This window comes from Podarcis muralis, chromosome 4 (genome assembly GCF_964188315.1).
Source record: "Podarcis muralis chromosome 4, rPodMur119.hap1.1, whole genome shotgun sequence".
Classification (NCBI taxonomy): domain Eukaryota; kingdom Metazoa; phylum Chordata; class Lepidosauria; order Squamata; family Lacertidae; genus Podarcis; species Podarcis muralis.
Window position 1 is genome coordinate 102,398 of NC_135658.1, and position 24,767 is coordinate 127,164.

Here is a 24,767-nt window from a genome sequence, read left to right on the forward strand (position 1 = left end):
AACTGGTGTACAGGGGGCGGAGACTCAGACGAGGCTTCGCTGGTCTAGGGTTTAGACGTAGAGACGCACGCTAGTGTTTGGAAATGGAAACTAAATGCCAATAAAGACTTCTGTACAGTTCTAATGGCTAGCGTTGGTCTTCTGTGAGCTGAGACCGGGAGGCAGTCTCTGACACCAGGTTTTCTTAAGTTTTTAAAAACCACCCTTTCGCATGAATGTCAGCGTCACCCATGGTTTTAGCATACCAACTGAGTACTAGATTTGGGCTAAGAAGGAGTCAGAGTTTATTAATTATTTCTTTATTAAATTCCTATACCACGCATCATACAAAGATCACAGAGTAGTTTATAGTATAAAAATGCATAACAAATGGAACAGTACCCACCCACCCCCAGTTTAAAAGGCCTTAGAGGAATGTTTTCACATGGCACCTAAAGCTGTGTAGGGAAGGGTCAAGCGAGCCTCCCTGGGGAGAGCAGATTTTATTTATTCCTTGGCCTTCATTCATCGATTCTTCCCCAATCTAAGAAGCCCCTTTCCTATGGTTGGGAACACAGGACAGCTGCCCCAAACCTCCATTGGCCCTGCTTCCCTCCCTCCCACCATCATTTGACCTCTGGCCAAGAGGCTCATCAACTTCCCTGGGGCAGAAAGAGCCAAGAGCCACGTGCGGAGGGTGGGTGGGCATTGCCCTGCCCCGACCCCCCCACACTTCGCCCTCACCAAGCCGGGCAGGGCAACCTCTTCCCCTTCTGTTGACCACATCCTCTCAGGCCCACTCAGGGCTTCACGGCTCACTCCAAATACTACCCAGGGCCAGGCGGACAGGATGGCAGTTCAGATGTGTCCCAAAGGAGAAGCAGTTGCCGCCACCGCCAAGAAGCAGCAGCTCCTCTTCATCTGGCAGGAAGACGCTGCTGTGGTTGTGCAACATCAGAGGCCACTCCAGAGATGCCTGGTAGAGAAGAGGGGTGAGGATGGCATCAGGAGTCAGGCTGGCAAAGGGGGCCAGACGCACACAGGGGCTCCTCCTGCCTCACTCACCCCCCACTCTGGGGGGAGGCGGGTGGCCAGCCCCTGCTTTGCTGGTGGGGGGAGAGGAAGAGAGAAGCCAAAAGCATCTGGCATGAGCAATGCCAGCCCCTTGCAAGGACACAACCCTTCCCTACCTCAATGGCCCTTGCCCAGATGACCCCAGGCACATTCCCACCTCTAGTCTTGCTCTCCTCGTGTCCATCAGCACGTGGCTGCCAACATTCCCCCCTCTTTTGGAATCAGACACTTGGAAGGGAACCAAAGGGTCACCCAGTCCACCCCCTGCCATGCCTCCCCTCCTTAAAGTCCTCCTGCTCTGCCCTGGATTCAGCACAAACTCCTTGTCCTCCTCCTCACGCCCCACTGTGGCTTTGCCCCAGCTTCTCTCTCCACTCATAGATTTTGGTACATCTCTGCCAGTGACCTTTGCTCCTGTGCTGCCAACCCCTCAGCCCTCCTGCTCCCCAGAAGACTCCACCCCGTTGGTGCTCCTGTGCTTGGAACTGCCTTCCAGGGATGCCCGCATGAGGCCCCCTCTCATTCCTCCCCAAAAGCCCACGGATCCCACCGAGTCTTTGGCACAGCCTCCCATTTCTCCAGCCCTGCAATAGCTCAGCCTAAGCACCTTCAGCTGAAACGGGATCCTTGCTTGCCTGTTCACCTGCACTTCCCCTTCCAATCCTGCAGCCTGGAAAAGGCAGTGCGTACAGCAATGAGCTAGACGGACCACTAGTGTGACTTTCAGTGCGGCATAAGGGTGGGATCCTGCTTCAAGGTATGCTTAGGGCAAGCAGGTAAGTGAACCTGGAGGCAGCTATAGAAAAGGCATATCTCCCACACCAGCAACTCACCGTGTCAATGCAATACTCTGCCGTGAGTCCCGTTGCCAGATCTATCACAGTGACGCCAGGCACGGCCGGGGCATGGAACCAGACGCCGCCCACCAGCAACAGCCGCCCCCGATGCACATGGGCTGTGTGTGAGTACCTGGACGGAGGGAAAGGAGGGGGGCAGCAGCAGCGGCAGCCCTTGCTTGAGCGGAGGAAACAGTGCCAGGCCACCTCCACCTTCCTAGAGCCAAAAGCCCCCCACACTCCAACCAGCAGCAACCAGGCTGCAAGTGGGTCGCTCCCTCCAAGGATTTCTCTGCCTGCCCCTTGACCACAGACCCCATTGCTCCTTCAGCCGCCTGAACTAGGACATCCAGGTTGGCCTGCTCTTTTGGTCTGAGAAGCAGGAGCCCAAGAGCCCTTGAAGCCAATCCTGAACAGGCAGGATTTCAAGGTTAGATTTCGATGGGAGCCTCTTGAGCCCGACTTGAGCGTCCTTCCATGCGCATTTTGATTTTATAAAACAACTTTGATTTCACTGGTAGCTACAAGTCTGTGCCTTGCAATTCTCAAGTAACGACATCTGCTGCCAGCGCCACTTTGCTCCATCTGACCAATCACGGCACCCTGGTAACAGGAGTCCCCTTTTGCTAGACTCAGTCAACTCAGTGGGATGTCCTTCTGAGCCTCAGGTGGCTCAACATGCCAGATGGGGGCAAAGTCTGTTGGAGGTGTGGGGGCCTTTGGGGCCAGGGCAGAGCAGGAGACCTGACCAGAAGCTTCTGCGGGGAGGGCTGTGCCACAACCTCACAGCACCACAGCTTGGTTCTGGGCTTTGGGTATTTGCCTGAGAAGGGGCCAAGCCCACCCGCCCACCCATGGGACCTGCAGCTGCCACCTGCCTAATGCAGAGATGCTCCAGGGAGGGAGGGAGGGAGCTTACCTGGGAGTGACTGGCGGGTGGGTCTCCACTGAGTGCCACTGAAAGCCTTTCCCAGCTGGCCTCAGAAAGAGGATGGTGCCCAGAGGCTGCTCTGCTGCGTCCAGGCCCCCCGCAATGAGCACCCCACCTGCCCAGCCACAGGCGCTGTGGGAGTGGCGGCCAGCTGGGACAGGTCCATCCACAGGGATCTAAGGCCAAGGAGCAGAAGGGAAGGAGTGAGCCGGCAGCACCCTTTCCCCAAAGGTCAGGGACTCATGAGTATATGCTTCTCCCCCCCCCACACACACACCAAGCAAGCCCCCTGCACATCCCACCCCCAGAAGCAGAGGGTGAAAAGGCTGTTCTGGTGCAGCAGCCAAGAGCCACCAGGGAGCAGGTGCCAAGAGAAGAGGGCTTCCCCAAAATCTCCGACTTCAGCCATATTCCATAAAGGCATGAGTTGCTTTGTCAGCACTCACACCTCCTGCTCACAAGACTCCCTCAATTCTAGAAGATGTGTAAGTCCTTTGCAAGCTGCAGATCTTGCCCAGACCCAGTAAGCCTTCTCAGATGGAGCAGACTGCATCCTTTGGGTGAATGGGTGGCAGGCGTGGAAGGGGCAGCCTGTTTCCCCATCTGCAGTGACTGGTTGGGGACATGTGTAAAGAGAAGGGGCTGCTGGACTGGGAGCCAAAGGGGGACACATGGGGAGAGGCCTTCTCAGTGGCAAAAGAGGAGGCACAGGCGGGGGGGGGGGGTCCAGACTCTCCAGTTTCAAGCCAAGGTTGTGTTTGGATGGTTAAAGGGTCAGACCAAAAGGCTGAGGGAAACCCAGTCAGCTATGGCTCCTGCTGAGTGACCTCAGGTCAGCCACCATTTGTCAGCCTAGCCTGCCTCACAGAGTTGTTGTGAAGATGACATGTGCACTCCCCAAAACACCTTGAAAGGCACCATAAAAATAAAGCAAGGAAGCAAACGTTGAAGGTTGCTTGCATGGAAAGCATCAGAGCACCCAAACTTCTTCCGGTTCTGATTTGCAAGCAATTATGGGAATGAGACTGAGGTTTTGGGAAAGTCTCTTCTCTCTAACTCCACCCACGGGACCATCACCAATGAAGCCGTTGACAGGGTCACTCGAAGGGGGACCGATGAACGCAGGCTCCAGCCAGGAGCACAGGAGGGCTCTGCCTGCCTCGTACCTGCTGGCAAGAGAGCTCCTCCTTCAGGCGCAGGAAGCACCAATCCGCCAGCACAGCCTGCCTGGAGCAACAGCCCCCGTAGACAAACAGGTACGCCTCACCTGGAAAAGAGCAGGAGGTCAGAGTGGAGTCCTGCCCCCTCCCTGGGATCTCCTAAGGTGCAGGAACACTATTAAGGCCCTGCTGGAGGGAGGGAGGCTGCCCCCAGTTTCCTGTGGGAATCTTAAACTGCCTCTTCCAAGGGCTGCTGGCCCTGCTCCACCAGTGCTTTAGAGGAGGTGCGCCAACTAGCACAACTTGTTCTGGGCTTTAAGACAATTGGCAAGGGGCTGGTGGGAAATCCCACCACACAACTCCTCCCTCCACTGTATCTGGAGCCTCCTCCCCTCCGGGGAGTAGAGAGCAGCAAGGGGCTTCCTGACAGGTATCCAGGAGGGCCCAGGAGATGGAAAGAGATGCAGCCCCTTTGGGCTACTCTCCACCCCAGACTGCCTCCGGCCTGCCTGGCTGCAGCCCAGAGAGAGCCTCCCACCCACCTTGATGCACAACTGTGGTTGCCGTGTGTCTCCAGCGGGGCAAAGGCAGCTCCTCCACAGGCAGCAGCCGAGTCAGCTCCACACGAAGAGTGCCAGAGGCGGAGGCGCTGGCAGACTCCAGCACTCTCAGGCAACGCACCTCCAGAGCAGGCCTCACCGGGGACCGACGCCCCCCAAACACCACGGCCCAGCCCGCCTGCAGAAGAGTCAAGGAGTGGAAGAGCCGGCCGTCTGCAGAGGAAGCAGAGGCAACTGGGCTCAGGTTGCTGTCCCCAAGGGAGGCTGGGCAAGCCACAGACGCAGAGAGAGCCTCTGCCAACTCACCCCAGGCTTCTCCTGGCTCGGCCAAGGTCACCCTGCTCCCTTGCCAGCCATCCTTCTGCTTGATCAAGGCATGCAGCTCTGTCAGGCGGCAGTGACGTCCCCCGTGGTCCCCAAAACCTCCAGTGGTCAGGATCACGTCGGGGGCAATGATCACAGAGCGGTGGCCATAGCGCCTCAGCCCAGAGACAGGGGCACAAGCAGATGCAGCAAGAGTCCCAGCAAAACATGGCAGAGAGTGAGTCAGGGAGGCTGAAGGGGAGAAACAGGTGGGGGGGGCAGGCAGTGTCACTGGCAGCAGAGGCACCACAACAGGAGGAAGCCCACAGCACAAGGGCTGCACACTTCTAAGTCACCCCAGCCCTGGCCCACATGGCCTCACCACCTCCTCAGGAAACGGCGAATCTGCCCAGGAGGGAATCCCACAGGCACCAGGCCCCAATGCACCACCACGGCCGAGTCCCCTGGTTTTTCAGGGCAACTCTCCCGACAGCTCTGAACTTCCTGCCCTGAACTGTTTTGGCAGCACTCGAGTCTCTCCCTAGTTGACTGCATGCCCTGAGGGACTCTCACCCCCCTGCCTCTTCTTGCCAGGGTCTAAACAGGCAGCAGCTACCTCTTCAGCGCCAGGCTGGTTGAAGTCAGCCAATGCCCCAAGACTCTTCTCCTTTGCCTTCCTCCCAAGCTCCATGCTCCTCTCCAGACTGCACTTTCTGAACATCAGCATCCCCCACCCACCCGGCTTCTTCTTCCTGGACTGGCATCCAGGGATGCGCCTTGGCCTCCTGGGCTTCTGGTAAGCCCAACACACCTAGGCTGCCTTCACCTGGATAGAAAGTGGCCGGCCGGCCGCAGGACCCAGGGGCCTCGGACCCTGCTAGGCTGCTGCTCCACTCTGATTCAGTTGCCCAGCCCAGCCCCCTGCCAAGAAGCTGAGGAAAGAGGGCAATACCCTGCCAAAACACGGGGGGGGGGGGAGAATGAGGGCAATATCCCCTCTGTGCACCCGCCTCATGCCCACCCAGCACCACTGGGCAGGTGCATGGCAGTGGCACAGCTGACATGCCTCCTGGCTCCCACCCCACCCGCCAGCCACAAAAGGGCTGCTGTGTTTTTACCTTCCAGGCCAGGAAAGAGAAGATTTGGAGCTGGTGTCTCTCCTTTGGAGGCCACAAGGATGAAATAGTGGGAGCACTTCAGGTGCCATTCCTGCACAGAAAGAGCAGGAAGAGGAGTCACTGGCCTTGTCCAGCTTCTGTTTCCCACTCAAACCTTCCTCTGTGAGTCCGCCTGATATTATTGTCCAGCTCACACACAAACCGTTCGCCAAGCAGAGTGCCACAAGGAACTCTGTCAAACATTGAGCTAATTTAATGAGAAAGCTACCCACTTCCACAGGGACACGGGTGGCGCTGTGAGTAAAACCTCAGTGCCTAGGACTTGCCGATCGTAAGGTCGGCAGTTCGAATCCCCGCGGCGGGCTGAGCTCCCGTCGTTCGGTCCCAGCTCCTGCCCACCTAGCAGTTCGAAAGCACCCCTAAGTGCAAGTAGATAAATAGGGACCGCTTTATAGCGGGAGGTAAACGGCGTTTCCATGTGCGGCGCTGGTGCTGGCTCGCCAGATGCAGCTTCGTCACGCTGGCCCCGTGACCCGGAAGTGTCTTCGGACGGCGCCGGCTCCCGGCCTCTTGAGCAAGATGAGCGCACAACCCCAGAGTCGGACACGACTGGCCCGTACGGGCAGGGGTACCTTTACCTTTACTACCCACTTCCACAGCGCCCTCGACATTTGTACAGCACCTTAAAATCCAGCCCCGCAGCACGGAGCTGCTGGAAAGGCAGAGACCTGCAAGGTCCCAAGTGGAAGGTTCTTCCCAAAGGACTCACACAGAACTGCCCCGTTTGCAGAGCAGACACAGCAGCCGGCTTGACCCACTTGGAGCCCTTTGGGCCCAGGAAGGGACCACAACAGAAGTCTCCAGAAAGGACAAGTGGGGGGGTTGTAGTTTAAAAGGGGGAGAGGACCCTGCTGAGAGGACTGCCAGGGTGGGCATGCTTCCAGTTGTTGGAACCATGGGGGGGGGGGCCTCTGGTGCTGCTTGTTCACGCCTTGGTTTCCCACAGGCTATGAGAACAGGCGGCTAGGTGAGATGATCCAGCCGCTTCTCCCTAGGGTTCCCAGGTGCTTTTGCCTCTTTGGATCCTGGGGACAGAGAGGCACTTCGAGGCAGATTTCTCCATGCTCTTCTGGAAGTGCTTGGTGGTTCTGGCACCAGCTGGCCATCAGAGGCTTCCTGGGCACCCCCCACCCCTGGAATAAGGCCAGCCAGCACTGGCAAAGCTCTGGGCAGCTCTGAAGACCACCAGTCTGGCCCTTTCCTGGGACTCTCAGGCACCTGCTGATGCCCCACTGCAGCCCAGAGAGAAGCACCTGGCTCTGGGCCTCTGCCCTGGCCAGTTACCTCAAACTCATCAAAAGGCTCCAGGGCTTGGATCCTCTGCCGTTCCTCTCCAAGGACAATGTGGCTGTAGAACTCATTCATGTTGACGATGCTGCATTCCGTCCAGCCCTGGAAAGAGAGGCAGAGCACTGAGAGCAGCAGCTCCCACAGGCCACTTTCTTCAGCTGCCCCCACCCTCTGCCAAAGACAGGACCTCCCTCTCTCCTGCCTCCATCTCGCCTGGGTCCTGTGCACTCACCCTCTGAAGGAATCGGGTCCGCTGGGCCTTACAGTTGGGGTACTGGGCCAGGGAACGAAGGTGGGAGTTGAGCCGGCTGAAGTGATTCTGCATGACGCGCCCAAAGGGGTCTTCGGGATGGATCTGTTCATACAGGATGAACCAGGCATGCAGGAAGTGTCCAGCGGCCCACTGGACCAGGGCATCTGACCTGGAAGGCACCAAGGGAGGGCGAAGTCTAGCCGTGAAGAGCAACCTAGCCTAGCTCCAGCCTCCGTCTGCTACCAGAGGAGACCCACTACCCCCAAGGTCTGTGTGGACAGCAGCCAGGGCGGGTAGATGAATGCCCTCCTCTCCTAGGGCTGGAAGGGAGCACAATTAAAATGCACCTTTAAACACATTTTAAGTAAAGTTTAAATAAAGTTAATTAAAGGCTAATAAGCAGAAGTGCTAAGGCCAACTTGTGTATTTGGCAACCTAAATTAAGAATTTAAGAATACAGCAGTACCTCCGGTTACATACGCTTCAGGTTACAGACTCCGCTAACTCATAAATAGTACCTTGGGTTAAGAACTTTGCCTCAGGGTGAGAACAGAAACCGTGTGGCGGCAGCAGGCGGCTTCAGATTAAGAACAGTTTCAGGTTAAGAAAGGACCTCCAGAACGCATTAAGCTCTTAACCCGAGGTACCACTGTAAAAGAAAAGCCTGCTAAATCAGGCCAATGGCCCAGTTAGTCCAGCATCCAGACCTCATTGCAGCCACCTGAACACCAATATGGGAAGCCTGTAAGCAGGATTCAAGCTCAACAGCAGCACTCTCCCCTCCTGCGGTTCCCTCCATGGATATTCCTCCAGGGTGTCATGAGTGAGGGACAAAACCTTTTCTCCGTCCACTTTCTCCATGCCAGGCATCATTTTATGAGCATCTATTCTGTTGCCTTTTCCTCGCCTTTTACTAACAAGTCCCAAATGCTGCAGCCTTTTCTCATGGGGCATTACTCCTTCTTTATCCTTCTGGTTGCCCCTTTCTATATCTTTTCAGCTTTACAACTTTTTGGAGTGGGGCAACCAGAATTGTACACAGTACCGTTTGATCGCATCTTGCATGGGGTTTCCATCCCAGGGATGCTGCATATACTCCCATCTCCCCCTTGGAACTGCCCCCTTGCAGAGCCCCAGTCAGCCTGTGGACTCTGGAATACGATCTCAGCGGGAAATCCTAAGCATGTAATTTGCTCAGACAGCATAAACATTCACATGCATCACTTCACACTTGATTACCGTATTTTTCGCCCCATAGGGCGCACCTAGTTGGTTTTTTTGGGGGGGGAGAATAAAGAAAACAAAATTATTTCTCCCCCAGGCGCGGGGCTGGGGCGGGAGAAGCCCGAGCTTCCCCCAACCCCAGAACAGGCTGCTATCCGCAAGCCTAGGGAACCCAGCGGGAAGTCGCACCGATCTCCCCCTGCTTGCGGAGAGCAGCGCGAAGCCCGGGGCGCACTGTTCAGCTTGCCCCAGGCTTTGGGATGCAGGCAGCTCTCCGCAAGCTGGGGGAGATTGGCGCGACTTCACGCCGGGCTCCTCCGGCTTGCGGAGAGCTGCACGAAGTCTGGAGAGCGAGAGGGGTTGGTGCGCACCGACCCCTCTCCCTCTCCAGGCTTCAGCGAAAGCCTGCATTCGCCCCATAGGACACACACACATTTCCCCTTCATTTTTGGAGGGGGAAAGTGCGTCCTATAGTGCGAAAAATACGGTACATTGAGTAACATTTGCCAAGCAACGTTCCCTCAGAGCACACATAAGCATTTGCTGTGATGAATGTTATGTCAGGACAACAGCCTGTTGCCTCTCAGGCAGCCAAGGAGACCCAGGAGGGAAAGTGCATTCCACAAACCTCTCCACCGCCATGTAGGTGAGCACCACTTCAGCCAGGAGCATTGTGGGGACTTTGGGGTCCAGTCCTGCCCTGTGCAAAGCTTCTTCCAGCCTCGGCAGCTCAGAGAGGTCCACTCCCAACAGCCTGTAATCCTCTCCGGAAAAAGCAGTCGCTCCTGGGAAAAGAAGTCACAGAGCTGTCACTCAGACAGAGAGATGCTCCTCACTGCCATCCACAAAGGGACTGTGACCAAAAACAGGGCCAGGCTGACGGGAGATGAGCCTGGCAGGTGAGGAAGGAAAAACAGCTTTGCACACATCCAGCGAACATTAAGCAGGCTACTCTGCTCTGCCCAGGGCGCATATCTCTGTTGCCAGAACTGCCACTGAATACCTGCCATCAGGCGCCCAGTACTGGGCTCTCCAAAATGCCAGTAACCACCACATGTTCAGCCCTGACTCTGCTGCCCTGCCTGGTTGGTGTGCAACCCTGCTAACGATGTCCCTGCCTGGCTCCAGCATCCACCACCTGCCACCTCCTTCTCCTGGGCTGCCTGAATCACATCGCCTGTAGTCAGGGGCCTCCCTATGTCCCCCTTGGAAAGGTCACAGGACCAACACAGATCAGACCCAACAGGGACACACATGGGCTGGCCTCACTGTGTGTGGAGACTGGCAAGATTGCCAACTGCCATACCCAGAGCCTGTGCAGAAGCCTCGTTCCCCACCAGGGTGATCAGTTCCTCCGTTCCTCTGATGAGGGCTGCTTTAGGGCGTGCCACATCTGGAAAATCAACCTCAAAGACCACTGTGTGGCACAGAAGCCCCTCGCTCTTGAGGAAGAAGAAGAGGGAGTCAAAGCCTGCGCCCAAGGAGATGATCTGCAGGGAAAGGAGTTTGCAACATCAGCACCCACCACACACCACACAGCAAAACCCTCCGCAGCAACAGGGGTGGCGGCTGCTCTCTGCCCGCCCCCAGCTTACCTGCCTCAGAGGGCAGCCCTGAGTGCTGAGCAGGAATGCCCGGACACAGTGTTCCACTGCCTGGGCCCGGACATAGTAGCCCCTATGAGAGAGAACACAGGAAGTAATGGAGGGCGGCATATAGAAATTTCAAATACGGAAGAAACAACCATTCGCATGTCCTACACAGCAGCAGCTGCCACATTGGAGATCTATGGGCTGTTCACATGGTTATGTGAGATTTGCAGGTACATTTCTTTCACCACCGGCGAATACAGCAGTCACTGTTACCCACCCACAAGACATTGACAATTGAGTGGAATGCAAGCCATGTAAGTAAATAAACTAAGTGGCTCCGCCAAGCTAAGCAGTTGGCTCCTTACCTCTCTCGCCCTGACCTAGCCACTGTGATCCACGCGACGGTCACCTCCAGACTGGATTATTGTAACTTGCTCTATGTGGGGCTGCCCTTGAGACTGACCCAGAAACTCCAGCGGGTGCAGAATGCCGCGGCGAGACTCCTTACGGGGTCCTCGCTGCGAGATCACATTCACCTGGTGCTGTACCAGCTGCCCTGGCTCCCGGTGGAGTACAGGATTAGGTTTAAGGTGCTGGTTTTAACCTTTAAAGCCCTATATGGCCTAGGACCCTCGTACCTACTGGACCGCCTCTCCTGGTATGTCCCACAGAGAAACTTACGGTCTTCAAATAAAAACATCTTGAAGGTCCCAGGCCACAGAGAGGTTAGGCTGGCCTCAACTAGAGCCAGGGCTTTTTCGGCTGTGGCTCCGATCTGGTGGAACGCTCCGTCATAAGAGACTAGGGCCCTGCGGGACTTGACATCTTTCCGCAGGGCCTGCAAGACAGAGCTGTTCCACCAGGCCTTTGGCCAGGGCACAGCCTGACTCCCTCCTTCGGCAATCTTCGTGGAGCTCTGGCCCAATGGTTGCCATTGGTTTGATTTGAATTAATTTTATAATGAATGATTTTAGAGTGTTGTACTGTTTTATTGTTGTTAGCCGCCCTGAGCCCGGCTTCGGCTGGGGAGGGCGGGATATAAATAAAATTTATTATTATTATTTATTATTAGTGCTGGCAGTTTCCTGCCCACATGCCACAGAAGATGCACATGGAGTTCACCTCTAGTTTTATACTTGAGATCCCACGACAGACTTCAGAAGAGCTCAGCTGGAGGTGGGCTATCAGGAAAGAAGTCCTCAGGGCTGCTGCGTATGAACTGTTTGTGGTCATGGACAATGCATGCTATATTTTGTTCCAGAACAGGCACATTTTGGTTTCTCTTCCAGCTGCTTTTCCAGATGGGAAAAGGAAAAGCCATTTCCTGTCTTTTAATGGCACAATATAAACATATGCAAAAAGTAAACAAGAAGAGCTTGGCTTCCAGATCAGGCCAAAGAAGACCCACCCTGCATCCTGTTCCCACGGGATCTAGGAAGCCCACAAGGAGACCCTGAGCAACCCTCTCCTCTCCCCACTGGAGATTCCTAGCAAATGGCAGAGGTTTCGTCCTATGACTGTGGTGTTTGTTTCACACAGTCAACAGGTGGCAAAGTGGGGATCCTTTATCCGTCCCCCATGAGGGCTTTTTAACCCACAGAAAAGGTGGCTGAGGGGCGATGAGAAAGATGTCTACGCAGAGCTCTTCTCCCTCTCTCACAAAACTGCAACCCAAGGAGGCCACCGGGTGAGGTGGGCGCTGGGAGATGCAGAGCAGAAGGAAGAACTTCACACAGCACAATTCATTCATGCAAGCTGGACCGACAGCAAGAAAGGAACGAAGATGAGTGTAGTATGGGATGCAAGCAAGGCAGTGATGAGAGACTTTTTTATCCAACAGAATTCTTTGAAGAATAAGAACAGAGAAAAAGGGGAAAAAGAAATTCTGAAGCAGATTATGGACAATGAACAAAAATTAATTAAAAAACCAAATAATTCAAAAATAAAACAAGAGATTAAGACTTTACAAACACAATTTGCAATGATCATATACAAAGAAATGGAACTGAATATTAAAAAGTTAAGACAAAAAAAAATTTGAATTTGCGAATAAATCTGGAAAATGGCTTGCATGGCAAACCAAAAAGAGAAAGGAACAAAATACAATTAATAAAATTATTGTAAATGGAGAAGAGATTGACAATCCGAAAGGAATTAGAAAAGGATTTTTGGACTTTTACAGACAACTATACAAAAATAGAGAAAGAAATAATATGAGGAAAATAGAACGATTTTTGAAAGGAAAAAAGGTGCAGAAGATCCCGGCAGAAAAGAAAGACCAACTGAATGCCCCAATAGGAAATGAGGAGATAAAAGAAGCCATAAAGGAACTGAAAAGGGGGAAAGCCCCTGGACCAGATGGATTTACATCAGGCTACTACAAAGAACTGAGAGATGTTTTAATGATACCACTGAAAGAAGTCATGAATAATATTTTAAAGGAAAGAGACATCCCTGAAACATGGAAAGAAGCTTTTATCACACTTATCCCTAAACAGGACTCAGATTTAACACAAGTTAAAAACTTTAGGCCTATTTCTCTGCTTAATACAGACTATAAGATATTTCCATGTATTTTAGTGAACAGATTGAAAAAGATTTTGCAAGAAATCATTCACAAAGATCAAGCGGGTTTCCTTCCAGGCAGGCAGATGAAAGATAATATAAGAAATGTAATTAATATTTTGGAGTATCTGACTGCCAGGAATGAGAAACAAACTATATTGATGTTTGTAGATGCGGGAAAGGCCTTTGACAATATTGTTTGGGATTTTATGTTGAAGAACTTGGATGTGGGGAGAGAGTTTTTTAATGGGATAAAGGCAATTTATACAGAGCAGAAAGCAAAATTAATTGTTAATAATGTGATTACAGACGATATCAAAATAACAAAAGGAACTAGACAGGGATGTCCAGTTTCACCACTGCTATTTATAATGGTCCTAGAAGTTTTTTTTAGGGCGATGAGACAAAATGAATTAATAAAAGAGGTAACAGTTGGTCGGAATGAATATAAAGTGAAAGCCTTTGCAGATGATCTAGTAATTACGATTGAAGAACCATTAAGGTAAAGGTAAAGGTACCCCTGCCCGTACGGTGTAACCATTAGAAGGTGTAAAAGAAGTTTTGGAAGAGATCAAGAAATTTAGAAATGTGGCAGGGTTCAGACTAAATAAGAAGAAAACTAAAATAATTGCTAAAAATATGGATCAAAGTATGATAGAAATAATGCAACAAAGAATAGAGATAGAGGTGGTGAAAAAAGTAAAATATTTAGGAATTTGGCTAACTCCTAAAAATATTGATTTGTTTCAGAACAATTATACACCGGTCTGGAATGGAATAAGGAAAGATTTAGAGATGTGGGGAAGATTGAAGTTATCTTTTTGGGGTAGAATCTTGTAGTGGTTCTGGGGGTTGCTCGTGCGTAAGCCGGTGCAAACACCTGGCTGGGTTGCCTGAGTGAACCTTTTCTGTCCGGACAGCCACTCTCCCGTGGCTGACTCAATCGCTGGCAGAATCCGTCAGTGGGCGTTTCTTAAACTTCTTCCAGCAAAGAAGCTCTTTGACGCCTAGTCTCCTCCTACTCTCTCTGCGCAAAAGCCTTCTGCGCAAGGAGGGCGTAGGCAGCGGAGGACCTCTACTCTCCCCGCTGGTCCCCGGCAAGGAGTCCTGGGACCGCCTCGCCGCTTCCCCCATCTGCCCCCCTTCTCCACAGGTGCTACGCTGAATCCCGGGACGCTCTCTGGAATCCCTCTGGATTTTGCTCTCTCCCTCCGGCACTGATGGCAGTTCCCTGACAAATCTCTATGGTTAAAATGAATGTCCCTCCAAAGATGTTATTTTTGTTTCAGACTATCCCCATAATAAAGGGGGTAGCAATTTTTAAAGAGTGGCAAAGAGTGCTCTCAAGGTATATCTGGCAGGGAAAGAAGCCGAGAATTAAATTTAAGTTATTAACGGACTCTAAGGAAAGAAGAGGTTTCGCCCTGCCGGATTTGAAACTATACTACGAAGCACCAGGTCTTTGCTGGTTAAAAGAATGGATAAAATTAGAGAATAAGGAGAAAATTAGAGAATAAGGAGAGAATAAGATTTAGAAGGATTTGATAACAGATTTGGATGGCACGCGTACTTATGGTGTGAAAAGAATAAAATTCACAAAGGTTTCAGGAACCACATATTTCGGAGCTCACTAATAGAAATATGGGATAGGTATAAAAACCTATTAGAACCTAGAGTTCCACACTGGTTGTCACCATTAGAGGTTATGAGTGTAAAGAAAATAAATATGAGAGGTAATTGGATTACATATGGTCAATCAAAGGAGGAGGAAAGTGGAAACTAAAGCCATACGAACAAGTTCGAGAACATGTTATGATTGGTTGCATTATTTTCAGGTTAATGAAATGTTTAAAAAAGACATTAAAGAAAGGGGTTACGTAGAAAAAGATTCAAAGTTTCAGACAGAAGTGATAAATAATGATTGCAAAATTTTGTCGAAAATGTATAAAATACTGTTGGAATGGAATATGAAAGATGAGGAAGTTAAATCTGTAATGGTACAATGGGCCAAAGATTTTGGTTACAATATACAGTTTGAGGATTGGGAAAAACTGTGGAAGGAGAATATAAGATTTACTGCTTTTATGGCACTAAAAGAAAATGTAATGAAAATGTTCTACAGATGGTATAGCACACCGGTAAAATTAGCAAAAATGTATAAGACGTGTAACAAGTGTTGGAAATGTAAGGAAACAGAAGGAACGTTTTATCACATGTGGTGGGAATGTAAGAAAGTGAAGGGATTTGGGGAGATGATATACAATGAAATGAAAAAGATGTTAAAATGTACATTTGTAAAGAAACCAGAGATTTTTCTTTTAGGGATTACAGGAAAGGAAATAAGAAGAAAGGACTTTAAACTTTTCCAATATGCAGTTACAGCAGCAAGAATTCTACTGACCCAGAAATGGAAACAAGAGGAAATACCGGCGGTAGAAGAATGGAGACTGAAGCTGACAGGCTATGCAGAACTGGACAGATTAACTGGGAAAATTAGATATCTTCGAGACCAAAAGTTCATCGAGGACTGGGGGAAATTTGTTGAATATCTGAAAAGAACGTGTGATGTACAAACAACGCTAGCGGGGTTTCAAGAAGCACTGTGAAAGTTGAAGTATATTGTTAGAAAGAAATAGAAGTGGGAGGGAAGGTTAATGGCAATATAAACAGAAGAAATGCGTAACTGAGAGGCAAATATGGATGATTGTCAGAGAAGCTGAAGGAAGTCCAAACAGAGTTAAATTTGTGGAAATTTTGATACGATTGTCTATTTGTGTTGGAAAATTAATAAAAATTATTATATAAAAAAAAGACAGCAATAGGTTTGGGCTCAGTATCTTGAGAAGAGTTAAGGGCCTTGCTAACAAGCAGCTGGTTTTCTGACGGAGCTCCTTCAGCCCGGAAGACTCCGCCTGCTCCCCTCGCCCTCCCAGGGCCAGCCCGCTCTCTAGAGGGTTTCAAGCAGATGGCCGTCCGTGAGGGGGCTGGACTAGATGACCCTCGGGGTCCCTTCCAGCTCCACAGAGCCAGGATCCCACCCCAAGGCTTCTTGGGAGAAAACGACTCTACAGTCCTTGGCAGCCGCTTCCAGAAGGAGGCCGGCACTCTGCACGCGCTCAGAGAAGCCAGGCCCGGCTCCCGGCTCGCTCACCGGTGGATGGCGGGGGCGCGGCGGCCTCCCGCGGGCGCCATCCGGAGCGCGAAGCGGTCGCGCGTGTAGCCCATGGCGGCGGCGGAGCGCTTGCTGGCGGCGCTGCTGCCCCCCGTGGACGCCACCCGCCCGGACGGGGGCGGAGGGGCCGCCTCTTGCTCCCGCCGCCGCCGCCGCCGGCCCATGAGCCCCCCTCGCTCAGCGCGTCGCCCGGCAACGCTCCCACGGGCCCGGAACCAGCCAGTGGCCAGCCCCGCCCGCTCCGCGGCTTCGGAGGCGGGACTTCCTGGTCGCGCCGCCTCACTGGGGCGTTGAGCTTCCGCGTCTGGCCTCGAAGCCGGTCCTGGGAGGGGGGCCCCCTCGGAGAGGCCCCAGGACGGGGCGGCCATAGCCGGAGAGCGGGGCGGGGGGGGGGGGCGGCTGCAGGTGTTGAACTACGACTCCCATCACCCCTCGCTAGCAAGGCCAGGGATGATGGGAGTTGTAGTCCCACCCGGGCCTGACGGGACGGCGGTGGGAGGGAGGGCAGGCGCAGTGTTGCGGGTTCCCTTTGCAGCTGCTCAGCCCCCTGGCACCTGGGCTGCGGGTTTCTGCAGGGCACTATCCTCTCCTGACAGTGAGGTCCTGCTTCCCCAGCAGTGCCCAGAGGAGAAGCCACCGCTGGAAGGAGCGCAGAGAGAAGAACCGCCCTGGTGCATCTGCAGCAGCACAACCGGACGCCTTCATCTGCCCCAGATGCAACAAAAGAGGCCTCTCCTGTATCAGTCTTTACAGCCACAGCAGGCACTGTAACTCCAGCGGTTTGACTTCACCCTGAAGGCACACTCCTGCACTGTCTCCAGAGACAGATGCATGCCACCCAACAACCGACATGTTGTTGTTGTTGTTTAGTCGTTTAGTCGTGTCCGACTCTTCGTGACCCCATAGACCAGAGCACGCCAGGCACCTCTGTCCTCCACTACCTCCCGCAGTTTGGTCAAACTCATGCTGGTAACCTCAAAAACACTATCCAACCATCTCGTCCTCTGTCGCCCCCTTCTCCTTGTGCCCTCCATCTTTCCCAGCATCAGGGTCTTTTCCAGGGAGTCTTCTCTTCTCATGAGGTGGCCAAAGTACTGGAGCCTCAGCTTCACGATCTGTCCTTCCAGCGAGCACTCAGGGCTGATTTCCTTAAGAATGGATGCGTTTGATCTTCTTGCAGTCCATGGGACTCTCAAGAGTCTTCTCCAGCACCATAATTCAAAAGCATCAATTCTTCGGCGATCAGCCTTCTTGATGGTCCAGCTCTCACTTCCATACATCACTACTGGGAAAACCATGGCTTTAACTATACGGACCTTTGTTGGCAAGGTGATGTCTCTACTTCTCAAGATGCTGTCTAGGCCTGTCATTGCCCTTCTCCCAAGAAGCAGGCGTCTTTTAATTTCGTGGCTGCTGTCACCATCTGCAGTGATCATGGAGCCCAAGAAAGTAAAATCTCTCACTGCCTCCATTTCTTCCCCTTCTATTTGCCAGGAGGTGATGGGACCAGTGGCCATGATCTTCGTTATTTTGATGTTGAGCTTCAGACCATATTTTGCGCTTTCCTCTTTCACCCTCATTAAAAGGTTCTTTAATTCCTCCTCACTTTCTGCCATCAAGGTTGTGTCATCTGCATATCTGAGGTTGTTGATATTTCTTCCGGCAATCTTAATTCCAGCTTGGGATTCATCCAGCCCAGCCTTTCGCATGATGTATTCTGCATATAAATTAAATAAGCAGGGAGACAAAATGCAGCCTTGTCGTACTCCTTTCCCAATTTTGAACCAATCAGTTGTTCCATATCCAGTTCTAACTGTTAATGCTAATTAGGACCTATACGAGGGTGGTTGAACATGCGGCCCTCAAGGCCTTTTTGGGCAGCCCTCAGCAACATTTGACACTGCACCCATCAGCCCTCATGCTGCCTTCCCAAAACCAGGTCAGCGAGGCACTGGGCTTTGGGAATGGGAAAGCCTGACCAGGAGTGCTGTGTGCCAGATTTTGGCCTTGCTCTCTCACATGCAAGGCAGTGTGCAGCACTCGGATCCCATGTCAAAGTGCTCTTGCAGCCCACTGGGTGACGTTGGACCGCCCTGATCTTTATGAAGCCGCTGGGAGCAGCCATGTGGTATTTTGAGGCAAGGTATTACAGGTCTGCTGCTCTTCTTCTCCATGGCATCTGAAGCAGGAGAGGCAATGAAAGCTCTGGATCAGTGTCTGAATGCAGTGGTGGACTGGATGAGGGCCTCGGAAGACAGGCCCTTGGGGCAGGTGGTTCCCATGTTCCAGAGGCAGGCAGGTTACCAGTTCTGGATCACAGAATCATAGAGTTGGAATAGACCACAAGGGCCATCGAGTCCATGGATGGGGTGGCCCTCCCTCTGAAGGAGCAAGTGTGTCACTTGCAGGCACTTTGTCACCAGAGAAGCCTTTGACCAGCTCTGGCTGTTCCTGGACAGGGAGAGCCTGACTGCTGCAGATCATGTGTCGGTAACCTCAAGGGTGGATTACTGCAATGTGCTCTACGTGGAGCTGCCCTTGGGTCTGGTTCGGAAGCTCTGGCCAGTGCAGAATGCAGCAGCCAGACTGATTACGGGAGCTTCTGCTCAAGAACATGTGCCACCATTGATCAAACAGCTGCACTTGTAAGTGGGCACACTCACTATGGAGCCATGTTCAAGGTTCTTCTTGTATTTACAAAGCCCTGAACTGCTTAGGCCCAGGAAACTTTGGCCCATTTAGTGTGGCAGCCTGTTCTCACAGTGCCCACCCTGATGCCCGATGGGAAGCTGGCACGCTGAACATGACTGCAACAGGGCTCTGCCCTCGGGTGATTCCCAGCAGCTGCTCTCCAGAGGCATAATGCGCCAGACGCTGCAGGTAGAGCATGGTCCTCCTGGCTGCTAGCTGTTGGTGCAATTTTGGCACCTTCATGTTCGAGGGTGAACAGGCATGCAGAATTTGGATGCAGAATTGTAGAGTTAAAGGGACCAGGAGGGTCATCTAGTCCAACCCGCGGCGATGCAGGAATCTGTTGCCCAGAGTGGAGCTCGGACCCACGACCCTGAGCTTGAGAGTCTCATTCTCTAGTACCGAATGAACTATTTCTTGCTCCGTCATTCCGCCTGTTGGGATGAGAGCGCGGCAGCGGCGGCTCCCGTTTTCCTCGCGTCCTCCGGGCGGCTCCTCGGACCCCGCTCGGCTGCAGCCTCTTCTTCCGCCCGTCGCCCAACCGGGGCTTGAAGAGGCACCGAGGACCCTGGCATTGCCCTGGCCGGCGGCGTCGGCTGGCGCTGCTGCCGAGAGACGGGCCGGGCTCCGGCCGGGCTGCTTCCGCGCCCTCGGGCTCCTGCTTCGGGCCGCGGGAGGGCGGGCGGGCGAGAGGCACGTTTCCATCCTTCCCCCTTTCCCGGCCCTGCGCGACCTCCGCCCGCCAGAGGAGGAGAGCGCGGCCCCGCCGCCGAAGCGGGAAGGAGCCTCCCGCGCGCGCCTCCGCCTCCTCACTCTCACGGGCGCGCGCGCCCTCCTGCCCGCGGCTCCCGCGGCTCGGCGCCCCCCGCCCCGTCGCCCCGAGAGGGAGCCGAGAAAGATGCCCGGCTCTCCCGGCGGCGCTTCGGGCAGACTCCCTTTTCGGGAGGCGATCGGAAGGCCGCCGCCCCCTCGGGCTTCCTCTCGGCGGCGAGACGGAGAGGCAGGAAAGGGCGCGGACGGCTCCCTCCTCCCGGAGGCCGGAGAGCCGGCGCATCTCTAAGGCGGGAGGTGGAGAGGAGGGGAGGAGGCCCACGCAAAGCCCACGGCCGGGTCGTCACGCTATTGGCACCAACCGAAACCAGAAGATGCTCAGGGCTGTTTGCAAGTGGGGACAGGACAGGATCAAGTCCCTTTCATCGCAGGCTGGTAGAACCTCTTTTCCCGGCTGACAATGCCCCACTCTCTCAACCCTTCCTCAGAAGGCTTGGTTTTCAGGCCCTTCATCATCACCCTCCTTTGCACACCTCCCAGCTTGTCAATATCCTCCTTACACTGGGGTGCCCAGAACTGGACACTTCCTCTGCACTGGAGGAGGAGGAGGAGAAGCATATTATGGACCTGCAGAAAAAGTGGGTGCAGTGTGACTCTGGGTGCTTCAACTATGATTCCTTCATTGCAAGAGATTCCTGCAAGACCAGTGGACCCTGGGTCTCTTCCAGCTCTACAATTCTATGAGTCTATGAAGTTGTTGTTGCTTTTCCAGTAGCTCAGTATAGACATTTCCTGTGTTAGAGAGGAAGCTTCCTCCTGCTTTAAAGGAGGGCAGCTCAGGCCAGGGGGCTTTCTCAAGGCCTTCCTCTGCCAGGAAAACACACACACACACACGGCTCACTTGGTATCCTCTTAGCCAGGTTGTACAACCGCAGAAGGTAGAATCCTACAATAGTAGAGTTGGAAGGAACCCTAAGGGTCATCTAGTCCAACCCCTATATATATATGTGTGTGTGTGTGTGTGTGTGTGTGTGCACGCGCGCGCTAGGCACTAAATAGCAGCTTAAATCTAGGTTACAGTCGCCACAACAGAATGTCTATTCGCCAGAGGGTTGGACTAGATGACATTTGAGTTCTCTTCCAATGCTACGATTCTGTGGTTTTATGATCTCCACTACATTGCTTGATTGTAGCTTGTTCTTACAAGAATTCACTTGTGCCAGAAGAAGAAACACACACAGTGGAAATGGAAAAGGTCTTTAACTATGGACTAAGGCAGAGGTTTTTAGACTGTGGTCTGTGAGTTCCATCTGAGTGGCTGTGGAAAGGCTGCAGCACAGCCGAATATCTCCGCACTTACTTTCCTTGATGTGATGATGGAGGACTAAGATGCCCAGCAAGGGGTCCATAATTTGCGCAGCTGCACAGAAGCACAAGACACACAGCTTTTGCTGCACATGCGTCAGCTGGCTTGGTGGAGATGTCAGTTGTCTACTCGGTACCCAGAAATCTCCACATAGCCACAATTGGACCCATGCCAGTAGCAAAATGCGCCTGGCACCCCAGGGAGTGTCGAGCACTGCAGCTAAAGAGCCCCTGATGGCTGGCCATCCAATCTCTGCTTAAAAAACTCCAACCAAGGAGAGTCCACCACCTTCCGAGGGAGTCCGCTCCACTGTTGAACAGCTCATACCATCAGAAAGGTCTTCCTGATGTTTAGTCCTTCCTCAAAGAAGTAACCATGGCCCAAGAATCCAAAGCTTTCCTGAGGACACCACGCACAGCCAGTGGTTTCCCTCTTCCTGGGTCATGACCTTCAGCAGGAAGGAGTGATGAAAAGACCACCTGTGCCCCAAGGCCCTTCAGCTTCCTGCCCAGAGCTTCCCAGTCCTTTGCAATCCCTCAAAGACTGTCTGGCAGTCTCCTTTGTACCCACATGAATCCGAAGGAAGGGGTTGTGGTGAGTGGGCTTCTCATGAAGCACAGAATGAAACAGTTTGAAGGGACCACAAGGATGATCTAGTCCAGCCCCTGCAATGCAGGAATCTTTTTGCCCAAGGAGACCCATGACTCATGCTCTACTGACTGAGCTGTCCCATTGGGCAACTTCTCTGACACATTGTGAATCTTTGCAACTGGAAAACGGCACACCTCCTGGAACCTCATATTTTATGATATGGCAATATAGAAATACTTTTATAAATGAGCTATTGGAATAACAGCAACAATTTCATAGAAGTTTTTAAACAGAGGTCAGATGGCCATCTGTCAGGGGTTTCTTGGCTGTGCATTGCAGGGGGTTGGACTAGATGACCCCTGGGGTTACTTCCAACACTACAATTCTATGATTCTATATCAAGGCAGTGTACATTATGAAAAATAAAACATTGTTTCTGCCATACACATGAAGTGTCCAGAGTGTATCCCCAGCACACTGAAGCGTCAGCTGCAGATGTGTCTCAGACTCCTGGCGTTTGGCTTCCTCTGATGGGTCTCGTGGAAAAGGGGGGGTATCTTTGCTCTTGCTCCACTTTACAACTGAAATGGGGCGGGGTGACCTTTCAGTTTGGTTTCTCTGGATTGAGGAAGGAGTGATGCTAGAACTGAGTGAAGGTGTATCACAGGGTCTCCTCAAACTATTTTTACATTTAGAGTCTGTGTTGTATCGTGTTTGGTAATGAAGATACTGGTTTGGCCCGACATCTGTTTTGTGTATAGTCATCTATTTTAGGTTTTGAGCATCTGCTTTCATTTGGACTCCATGACGCAGAGCTCAAAGCCCTTTCCAGGGTTGCTACAAATGTCAGGAACTTCACTGAAAATTCTCTGCTCCTTTTCTGCACTCCAAAAACTCCAGGCTGGTGGGGAAGGAGAGGGGAGCACAGCAGATGTGTTTCCAAGTCTTATTTTGTTCACATAACATGGAGATGAGGAAGCAGGAAGCCCATGCTTACAGGTGGGGGGGGGGAGGCTAAACCCTAATCTCCACCCACCAATTCTCTGCAAATGAAACTTCACCAGTCCCTCCACTGGGTCTACTTTCAGTTTGGCAGGCTGACTGGGGGCAGGGATGGACTTTCTGACTTAGGTTTGCATTTGTTGTTTTGTTTCTATGTATTTTGTGGTTTTCAGAAGAAAACATCAATAGAGAATTTTCCTCACAAAAAAGAGGCAGGGGTGGGGCATTTGCCATGGAGAACTGGAAGGCGAAGGAGGGATACGTGCCCCCCTAAGGAGGCATTAGTTCCTGCCCACCAAGTGGTCCCTGCTCATTCTGCCCTCCTGCATGGACCTTTGAAAGGGCAGCTCTGGCGGCTCTGCCACCTTCGCCAAGAGAGCCGGGAAGCCGACTGCTCTGAGCTGTGCCTGCAGCACAGTTTGCAGGACAGCTGGTGGGAGTCTTCTGCTGTTGGTTCTTGTCTCTTGTGGAATAGATGGTTTCAGTCCAGAAATCTGCACTCAAGGAAACATAGGCAATGTGGGAAGTGGTAGAAGGGATGATGATCTCAGGCTGAACTCCATTTTGGAAACAGGCAGCAGAGAGCTCTGCTTTCAAGGCAGCTGCATTTGGTTTAAAAACAAAGTCCCCTTTCAACAAACATTACATTTTATTTCACATTCAAAACCCCAGAGTGTTAATAAAGAAAAATACTCTGAGGATTTATGGACAGAGCTGCTTGCAATTAATTCTCTAAAGGCCAGCTCAGCTGAAACCTAAGCCCAGAATCCAGCCAGAGGATGGGTTTTTCAAGAATAGCAGCACCTCACATTTTTTTGGAGGGGGGCAATCTCACAAGTGGCCCCCCCACCAGTTTTTAGATTTAACTTTGTAGCCATGGAGACTGACAATCACAGCTCACCCACCAGCCCTCTACTCTGAACAAAGCTGCCTGGTTTCATTAAAAATGTTCACACACATTGTTTATCTCCCTGACATTCAGCACAAAAGAGGACCCTCTTGGGACCTTCACAAACTCCCTATTCATTGGGAAGTGTCGGCTGGTTTGCCCTGACTATTGGGTGACTGCCCAATAATGTGCTACACCAAGATAGCCCAGCACTAATATTTTAATCAAAACATCATGCAAAGAGGCAAAGAGACCATATATTATGTCAACACAGCGAATGAGTCGCCCCCAGCAGAAATGGTCTGGAGCCAGCGGAGGCCTGTGGGGCATACCAAGTGCTTCTGATCTTGTGGACTCCTCCAAATCTCTCTACAGAATCCTCTCAACCTTGTTTGTGGTGTTTTCTCAGCTCCCGGTAGCTGCTGCAGTGGCCTGGGCTCAGGCAGCTCACTCTCCCCTTGCACACACCCTCTCCATCTGCCAACAACATACTCTCCCTGTTGCCAGTTGTGTAAAGTGGGCAGCAGCAGCCACCTGCAGGACTCAGCTCAGTGGGGAACTTGCCAGAATCATCATAATCATCATTTATTTATTTAATTTATATGCTGCCCTATACCTGGAGGCTTCGGGGTGGTTCACAGAATAAAATCAAAATATAAAACCACAAAATACATATTCAAAATAAAACTGAAAACCCAATAACCCTCTTGGGTCTCCCCAAGACTGTGTGCAGTGCACAGCTGAGGTCAGACTTGACAGGTGGGATGAGAGGCAGTAGCAAGGCTGTCTGAGGGTCTGGCAGCCACGGATAAGCCTATTCTAAATCCCAACTGGAGTCTGAGTCGGAAGGAATAAGAGGAAGGAGGCATTATTTTTCTCCAGTCTGGGGCAGGATTAATAGTCAGAGGGTAAGAGCATAAGGAAAGCCCTACTGGGCCCCTAGTCCAGCATTCTATTCTCACAGCAGCCAACCAGATGCCCGCCTGGGAAGAAGCCCTTCTCTCTTCCTGCGATTGCCAGCAGCTCCTCTTACAAAGCATGCTGCCTCCAACCAACCATTCAGGCAAAGCAGAGCCATTGATGGCCTTATCCTCCGTGAATTGGTCTAAGCCTCTACTAAAGTCGCCCAAGTTGGGGGCCATCAGTGCCTCCTGTGGGAGAGAGTTCCGTAGGTGCTGTGTGAAGAAGTACTTTATCTGTCCTGAATCTTCCAACGTGCTGTTTCATTGGATGCCCAGGAGTTCTAGCATTAGGAGAAAGGGAGAAAAATGGGGCCCACTTTCTCCAGGACATGCATAATTTTATAAAATTATCATGTAACCTCTTACATGCCTTTTCTC

The 24,767-nt window shown here is 52.2% G+C and overlaps 1 protein-coding gene across 3 annotated transcripts; it reads right to left on the minus strand.

Annotated features, from left to right (window-relative positions):
- Window positions 1–283: 283 nt before the first annotated feature.
- On the minus strand, window positions 284–16,508 carry LCMT2 (leucine carboxyl methyltransferase 2). Of its 3 annotated transcripts, XM_077926783.1 has the most exons (13): window positions 16,097–16,508; window positions 10,384–10,465; window positions 10,095–10,278; window positions 9,417–9,573; window positions 7,544–7,733; window positions 7,306–7,413; window positions 5,962–6,052; window positions 4,847–5,095; window positions 4,523–4,753; window positions 3,987–4,087; window positions 2,809–2,996; window positions 1,887–2,022; window positions 284–955 (listed from the first exon to the last, which is right to left on the minus strand). In XM_077926783.1, the coding sequence occupies exons 1-13, from the start codon at window positions 16,483–16,485 to the stop codon at window positions 788–790; spliced, it is 2,274 nt and encodes a 757-aa protein (XP_077782909.1). In that variant the 5' UTR covers window positions 16,486–16,508; the 3' UTR covers window positions 284–787. The 3 variants fall into 3 exon arrangements, with proteins under 3 accessions (XP_077782909.1, XP_028581326.2, XP_028581327.2); XM_028725493.2 differs by lacking the exon at window positions 4,523–4,753; XM_028725494.2 differs by lacking the exon at window positions 1,887–2,022 and having other exon boundaries at window positions 790–955.
- Window positions 16,509–24,767: the final 8,259 nt, after the last annotated feature.